The sequence below is a fragment of the Scomber japonicus genome, chromosome 10, assembly GCF_027409825.1.
Source record: "Scomber japonicus isolate fScoJap1 chromosome 10, fScoJap1.pri, whole genome shotgun sequence".
Taxonomy (NCBI): Eukaryota; Metazoa; Chordata; class Actinopteri; order Scombriformes; family Scombridae; genus Scomber; species Scomber japonicus.
The window spans coordinates 20,559,087-20,567,676 of NC_070587.1; the positions used below are offsets into that span (position 1 = coordinate 20,559,087).

The 8,590-nt window shown below is 44.9% G+C and overlaps 1 protein-coding gene across 2 annotated transcripts in view; it reads right to left on the reverse strand.

Moving 5' to 3' along the window:
• The window catches only part of rspo2 (R-spondin 2), a 59,943-nt gene extending 52,155 nt beyond the window's left edge, over positions 1 to 7,788 (reverse strand). Inside the window, exon 1 of one of the 2 annotated variants that reach the window (XM_053327228.1) lies at positions 7,659 to 7,788. In XM_053327228.1, the coding sequence (XP_053183203.1) occupies positions 7,659 to 7,758 (100 nt within the window). In that variant the 5' untranslated portion in view covers positions 7,759 to 7,788. The remainder of the gene's footprint in view (positions 1 to 7,658) is intronic. The other variant, XM_053327227.1, reaches the window with a different exon arrangement.
• Positions 7,789 to 8,590: the final 802 nt, after the last annotated feature.

Consider the following 8,590-nt stretch of genomic DNA (forward strand, 5'->3'; position numbering starts at 1 on the left):
CTTTGCTGTGATAACAGACAGATGCACGTCTCATTGAATCACTCTTCTGCTGCCGTGTGCATCCTCTTTTCCCATCACTTTCCTTCCCTCTGCTCTGTCTACTCTGACCGCATACATCTGCATGGAGATGACCCTCTAAGACCTCCTTACATCTGACATGCACGCTACGTTGCCCTCTCTGTCTCAGCACCCTCCCACCCCTCCAACTCTCACTAACTCACTCACTCTCTCTCTCTCTCTCTCTCTCTCTCTCTCTCTCTCTCTCTCTCTCTCTCTCTCTCCACAGAGTCAGAGAGACAATGAGCTCAGCATTGAGGCCCAGTAATGACTCCCAGCCTTGTTCCTGATTAAAAACACACCGGGTGCTTCTGCACTCCGCAGGCAGCCATGAGGCCTTCCCCTCCTCACACCACAAGGCCTGAGAGCTATGAGATAGAAGCGCAAGCCAACCTCGACACAGATCCGTGCCCAAGAAAACAAAAAAAAAATCCAGTGTAAGCCTTACCCGGTGTAGCATTCAAAGCTCTTGTCCCAACTAGTCCAGGCCTAATTCCACAGGCAAGTCCTCATTTAGTCTAAGGGTGCCCAATTACCAACATTAACCCCAACCACAGCCAAAACCATAACAAAGCCATAACAGAGGCCCTGGCTCGGGTTCGTCCAGGGTGTGGCTAAAATATCCTTTCACATATTTGCATGTCTTTTAAAGTGTGCAGGGTTTATCTTTCACGCTGCTTCATGATCACAATGTCAAATCTCTTGCAGCAACATGGTGAGACTATTCTATAAAGTCACTGCATCATATTTGCTGTTACTCCACAGATGGACACGGTGCAGCAGACAGTAGGCAACAGTGGGGGCTGCTGCAGCACCTTTACCTTTACCTCTCCACATCCATACACAGGCCGCCAAATTACAGGCGAGCTCCGCAGAGAGACGCTTTATTGCATCTGACCAGCTCACTTCCTCTCCATACCAAAGGCATTGCATGCTGAGTCTTATTTTGATGTGGCGTGTAAGCATAATTAGAGGTCCCATAAAAGCAGGGAGAGGGGGAAAAAAAGTCTTGTCCATCTGTCGAGTGTTAAGGGGTGGGCACGGGGGTAGCGATCAGAGCCCTGTGCCTCCCTGTTGTTAGAGAGACAGCCATTCGAACAGGCATTGATGCAAACAGCCCTTAGCGCCAGACTAGAGTCAGTGTGTGTGTGTGTGTGTGTGTGTGTGTGTGTTTGTTTCTGCACATGTCGGTGTATTTTCTCAAGGGGCCTCCTCAAGTTTCGAATTTCCAACCCTTGCAGATCGATGTAAAATAGGTACCCGTCGGCATGCACACACAGGAACACACTGACATGGCGAACAAGAGCAGATACAGTGCATGGCCTCTTCTACAAACATTAGACATTAAGCATCCTTCCAAGTACTCATAGATCCCTGGAATCTTGAACAACTCCTCTAGACATTTAGTGGCAGGTGGAAATCTAATTAAATAGGCTCAGTTGCCAAGTTACAAGCCAAAAGAAACACTTAGACATTTTTGGCAAATAAGCTTTTTCGCTTTTTCTTAATGAGATGAATATGAGATGGAAGATTAATATCACTGTCCAGCTAGTTGGCTTAACTTAGCATGACTGAAAATAGAGCAAACAGGTTAGCTCCACAGGTAATCTACCTACCAGCGCCTATACAGCTCTCTAATTAACTGTTTATGTATCTAATTTGCCTAATCAATAAACATAAGAGTGTAAAAACGACAAGTTGTGGTTTTATGGAGGGGTATTTGATATTCTTGGCCGTGAGCGTTGACTTCCTGGAGTCACACCTTTTTTTTTTTTGTACAGATCAAACAAACTACATATAACGTGTTTATTAGTGACACGCAGAGGTGCTGGTAGGTGGATTTTTGGACGGGGCAGGTTCACTGTTTCCCCCTTCTTTCCAGTCTATATGCTAAGCTAAGCTAAATGCATATTTACCACACAGACATGAGTGCATCTTCTTCTCTAACTCTGGCAAGCCTGTGAATACGCATATTTCCCAAAAAATGTCCAACTAGCGCTTTAACTTTGATTTAGGTACTTAACTGTATAAATAGCAAATGGGAAATTGGTCGTTTTTAACAATTCCCATGATCAGATTCATTGGGGGGAAAAACACAATGGATGCCTATTGTATCCACATCATTACCTCTAAACAGCTCTTCACTGAATTCTTTTAGAGGTGTGTATTAGTAATGTGAGAGGTAAGTAGTCTGGAAGTGCATTTCGGTGTAAGCCTGAGGGGCTCCATCTCCGGCTCTGGGCAGCTCTCCTACCTGTGAAGCCCTCGTATGAGTCATTTTTTCAAAAAATGCTCCTTTTGTGTTGTTGTTTTATGTGTGGCACTTAGAAATGATTCCCACATTAGAATTTTTACGGCCCAATAAACCTGAGAGATTTGGAACAAATTGGCTGGTCATATTTAGTAGCTTTATACGGAAACGTATTAAGGTATAATTGCTTTTGGGGGTGGAGGGGGAAGTTGGGGGGGTTGAGTTTGCAATTGAGGGAGGCGTACATAGGTGAGGGTTACAAAATAACCCTGGCGCTCAGGAGGGACACTGCAGTTTTTGTCTGCTGCTCGGGAGTTTCCAATTCGCCATGAGGAAATATGGACCGTATTATAAGTTTTTATGTAATAAGTTCGTTTTATTTCACATTTCCGAAAAAATGAACTTTTACAGTGTGGTAAAAATGTAGCCTGAAATAAAAACATCTGTTTGGCATTTAGCTTTGCCAGCATATGGGATCCTCTGATGACAATGATTGAGAGTGGAAGAGAAGATTCCCTCGTGTATTCCGTGTATTAAAGAAAAAATTGAAAAGGAGGGACCGAATCTGCGCACGATGAATGAATGCTTCTTGAGAGCGATGTGATAGATGGAATTGTGCTGAACGTGTTACAAAACAAGGTTTCTCATCCTTGTGAAATAGATCCCGCTCGAACATGAAGTTGCAGATTAATACAATCCCTGCCTCACTCAGTTCCTACTACAACAACACATGATAAAGGATCATCAGGCTTGTTTAAACTCATTTGGCTTAATTGTATTCTTCAGATAATAGCAGGACTTGGAGAATACATCTTTTTTTTTAAAGCAGCAATAAAATTAAAAAATAATTGTGAAACAGATCATCCTCACTTTCTCACGTGGGCCCCTAAAGAATCTCTCTTCTGTGTCTTTCCCTCCAGTAGAAAGTTCATGCCACTGCATGTTTTTTCCTCTGCTGGGGTTTTTTCAGCAGTGTAGCATGGCATGAGCGCACTGAGGAGCCTTTCACCGGCTTCATCTGATACCGCTGTGACTTGGAGCAGGAGCTGCGCTACAGGCCAGGATCGACATGCATGGGTTAGTAGGTCAAACAAGGAGCTAGTCTTTCGACAGAGTTCGAAGGCTGGGTCAGACTAATGTGATTTATCAATACAACACATAAGTGAATCATTGTCCTTAACGGCTACGATAATCCTCAAGACAGACCGTGGTCGTGATTGGTCAACGAGTAAGGATATGGTAGGTAGCAGTATGTTTGCTCTGGACTTGATGTCTTGATTAGAGCATCAGGAACATGCACCTGCAGGGGTGTCTGTGTATCTCTCCTCATTTTCTGTCTCTCCCACACACACACACATACTCTCTCTCTTTCTCATATACACACACACACACACACACACACACACACACACACACACAGATTTACACTTATCAAGACTTGGCTGATGGGGCCTGGGAGAGAAAAGACAGAGCTCTGTTCCTTGACGCCGGAGCTCGGGCTCAGGTCAAGACTCGGCTCGCCGTAATCCCTCTCAGGTGATGCTGTTCACATTCAGCCGTTTCCAGCTGATCTGCTTAAATATGCCTTCCTCATCCCCTAAAAAGCAAACCCCCCCCCCCCCCTTCACCAGCACAACCACCGAGGACGTTGAGAAGGAGGGGAGGGCGACTGCTATCCCACGCTTTTTAGCATGAGTCATAAAGCGTAAAGATGGTTGAAATAATCAATCATGTGAATAACAAACTGCTTCGCTGTTACGGAACAAATGAAAAGTCAGGATGCTGGGCGCTCACATCACCTGGATTACAGTGGCATCATGTGAGAATGCCTTGTAAACAGACGTGCCATCTGCAGGGCTTTTTTCCTCTCTCTCTCTCTCTCTCTCTCCACTTTTTCCAAAGGCAAAGAGTGGCAAAGTCGGTTTAAAAGCAGCCTCTTGGAGCGTTCTTTCTCCTTCCCAGTTACTTTAGGCACTTAATCAACATCTTATATTGCGCTAAAGTGCTGGGTTCCAACATTAACACTTACACCCTCAAACCTGGGATTTAGTGTAATCTTTCATCACACAGAGGCCTTAGAAAAGAGAAGTCACTGTGTTTGAGAATTTGAATCTCTAATGTGCATCTAGTGAAGCTCTAATTTATCTTAATACAGAGGGAAAAAACACAGTTTTCTTCATCTATTTGATCAACAAACTCAAAACACTAAGTCAGTTTACAGCAAACACCTAAAAATATCAGGTTTCCTCACATCCTCACTCTCTATCTGTCTATCTGTGTCATTCCCTACACATCGTGACTACTTTCTGTTCATTTTGGCATTGAAAGCTTGATACACACACCCTTGTTGTCGACTGTCACCGGTCGTACAAAATGTCACGCATCCGTGACCTCACTCCCTCCACCCTCATTTGCTGCGGCGGTTTCATCTAATCAACATTTGTCCTTCGAAAAACATCTGGGAACACGCTTCAGTAACAGATTACACCGTCGAATGTGATCTGAAACATGCTTCGGCCTGGTGGGAATTCAACATTTTGGGATTTCTAGGGAAATGTGGAAGGGTTAACAGTATCACATGGCAACTTTTCACCACTCTGACTGCTATTACCTATTCATTACCTGTAAATGTCTGGGGGGCCCACTGTGTATCCCTTTTCCTTCAGGCAGTACTAGTACTCAAGCCTGATTTTATGTAGTCAGCAGGTGGCATCATTAGCCAGAGAATAAAAATGAAAAGTAATACCCTTGTGTCTAGCTATGATATCATAGCAGGGCTCATTGGCATCGTTTCCCTGTTTCTAGTGGGCAGGATAGGGGGTAAGGAGGTGTAAATTTAATATGTTTTGTCATCTGTTTTACATGAAAAAAAAAATATGTATATGTACAATTACCACAAGCCAAATGGGAGGTTGGGTCATGCCATGCAGTGTGTGAGCAAGACAAGATCAGTCCAGAAACCACACAGAGATCCCAATCTTGAGTGTTGCTCATACATCTCAGTGGGCTCGAGTCATACGCAATGGCTGTTTGTCTCCTTGACATCCCCTAATTATAATGGCATCTTCACCCCCTTACACCTCACTTGGTCATGTGGTTACGTGTGCCGCAGTATATCAACGGTGAAAGTTTTTCATGCATGTCAAAATGAAAAAAAAAAGACATTTGTTAAATTATGCAGGATGTGCTTTGTTACGCGTAAAACGGTTACGCCTGGGGAGTAGAGTGTGGCCAAATTGGGTTTCAAACGTGTCTGGGTCTCAACACTCCTGAACGGTTTGGATAGCTCCCTGCGCATGCCAGACAGACTGTATATAAAGCTGTCACAGGAACCTTGAGGGCTAGAAAAATATTCAAGCATTTCTGGGTCTATTGGACAATGATCTCTTACACATGCTTCTTTCAATATAACCGTGATAAATAAAGGAAGGAAGCAAATACCGAAAAGGTTGGCCGGCTGCCACCACTTGCTAGAATGGCACTTTTGGCCCAAAGTGCTGTTTCCCTATTCCAAAGACACACACACACATACACACACACACACACACACACACTTTCAGCATTATTGTAAAGGCAAAACTTGTACATATTTGCATGGGATTAGTCTGACAAGTGTAACATCCGTTCTGAGAGCTGGCGGTAACAATGTGTAGCTTATAGTGCTCAGCCTAAAGCTGTTCTTGAGGTCAAATGTGTAAGTTAACCTCTTGATCTCGACCCCACCACCCTCCTCTTTCTTTCTTTCTCTCTCTCTCTCTTTCTGTCTATCTCCTTCACTTTCTGTCTCTCTCCTTCACTCTCTCACGCACACAGCACACAGCACACAGCACACAGATAAACAGGCACCTTAAAGACAAGAGTGAAGTGAGGATTTGCTGCTTTATCACCCAGCAGATTTAAACACCCCCACTCCCACACCCCCATCCCCACCCCCCTCCAAGAAAAAAAAAAGATTGATCATGCCAAGAAAATTACATTCTGACTCCTTCTTACTATCTAAGATCACACAGTTCTTAGAGGAAGAAACACACAGAGGAGCTGAAGAACGTGTGTGTGCCAGTACCCCGCAGTGATTGCCTGATTATTTGCAGATGGGCAGTGGAGGGCTTGCAGAGTGTGGAGGTTCCCCCTGGCACGCAGTGCATATGATTAAATCTGTGATTGCCTTACAATTTACAAGACCCCCCCTCTCCTCTGACTTTAAATGAGTTTTTCTACTGTACAAACGCACCGCGCTGACTGTTGCTGGTGCCCAACAGTTCGCTGCATGCCCCCCCCCCCCCCCCCTCCCCTCCCCTCCCGTGCGCAATTTAGATCAAGTCTACTCTCATGGTCACCCTGAGGATCTTGGTGATGTGTTATGTCACAGGTCTGATAGGAAGCGGGAGGGAGGGACACTTTTCCTAATCCGACTGTCTCCTCATTCATTCAGAGTATAGAGTAGTATTTACAAAGGGGCTGCCCCCCCCCCTCCCCTCCTCAACTCCTGCGCCTCCGCTGAGCGATTGTTATGCGGGTTTCCTACCAACTGTTCAAAGTGGTTATGAGATCAATTAAAACCAGCTTAGGGGGCTGGAGTGGAGATGTGCAATTCATAGGCTAGAGGAAAAGGGGGGAATCCGTATCTATTCATTAAATAACTCTCACAATACGACCCCCCTCCCCTCCCATAAGCTGCGCCGCTCTCTATAGACCGATCCGCACCAGCAGCTTTTTAGCAGTTTCACGTGTAAATAATATAGGGCGCCCTTTGTTGGGCACTTTGGGGCCACAACATCGGGAAGTAGCGTTAATAGCCCGTCTGACAGCATGCTTTAAATACGATTAGCCAATTCACTGACGTAAAACGATTTTTTTTGGTATTCATTTAGGAAAAGCCACACGCGTTGCCAATTTTGCGCACATTTTACGCATTAGCTACCGACTCTGTATTCGTTACATAATCTGGAAAAATCTTCTTTCGGGAAGGTTAATAAGTTACATCAGGTGCTACGAAGCTGAGTTGTCTCTCAAACATAGATTGCAGTTTTCTTTCAAAGCGTGATTTTCTGGAATGTTCATGAATTAAAATCTGTGGCGGATCGGCAACTCTCACCTGTGCGTTTTCGAAATCAAACCAAGTGATTCATATTTAATACAAATCACATTGTTTCTGACTTTTCCATGCGCTCTCTGGTCTATGTGAACCTACAGACAATCCACACATACATATGAGAGAGGGAGAGGGAGAATGTGTGTTTAGGATCGCTGCCGTTGCCTCTCGTAACCCAGACAAACTCTTAAACCATCTGTTAAACTCACTCCCTGGATGCTGCTGTTAAGACCTGTGTAGGCTATAACCCCGCGTTACCTCTTTTGTTTCTCCTCCAGCGGTGCGACGGCGCCTGACAGTTGCTGTACTCCATACAGTTCAATACGATCAGGGCAAATGAGAAGAGTCGAAACTGCATCTGGACGGCGATCTGTTGTTCGGACTCCAGTAAAAAGGTGCCAACAGGGCTTGGGATGAATTCTCTGATTCTGTAATGTCCTCCTCCAGTTTCTTTAGTCGACCCTCAAATGTGTCAAACATCAGACGAGATGCGACATAGTATCTCGTCGCCGATTGGGATCATTTTATGAAGCGCAGCTGATCCTCCAGTCACTAAAAGTGTCCGTTTTGGTGCGCTGCGGGGAGAATAACAAAGGAGGTTACTGTGATAACAGTTGTAACGAAATCAACACCTACTTAAACAGTGATACGTGGGGTGATGAGGAGGTGGGAGGGGGTTTTTAAAAAAAATGAATAGCTCTACTGTGTGTTAATGTGTTGGGACAATCGCAGATGTAAAGTCAACGCGTACTGCTCATACGCCCCCCTCCAAAAAATGAGCGCAACCGTGCGTAATAGTCGCCAAGACGCTCCGTGAAATAAACGTGTTGGTTCTGATACCTTGCATCAGATGAAGTGTAATCCCGCTCCGGTCCACTTTTAGGTTCCCTCTGAGTGCAAGTGCGGCTCGGGAACATGCAGCATCCCTCTTTGTATGAGAAACTTGCGTCTCCAGAAAGAGAACAGAGGTCCGAGGAGGAGGAAAAAAAGGTGGTGAAACAGAAGGGGGATTTTTCCTCCTCTCTGTGTTTTAAGAAGAAAAAAAGGCAAAAAAAAAAAAAAAAGCTTAGATTCCCCGTTTACCTGCGTTTCCTCACTCAAGCCTGTCCCGTCCCGTGTCCTGTAGCGCAGCAGAAACAAACTCACATGTGTTGCTTTCTTTAGAGAGAGAGAGAGGAGAGGAGAGGAGA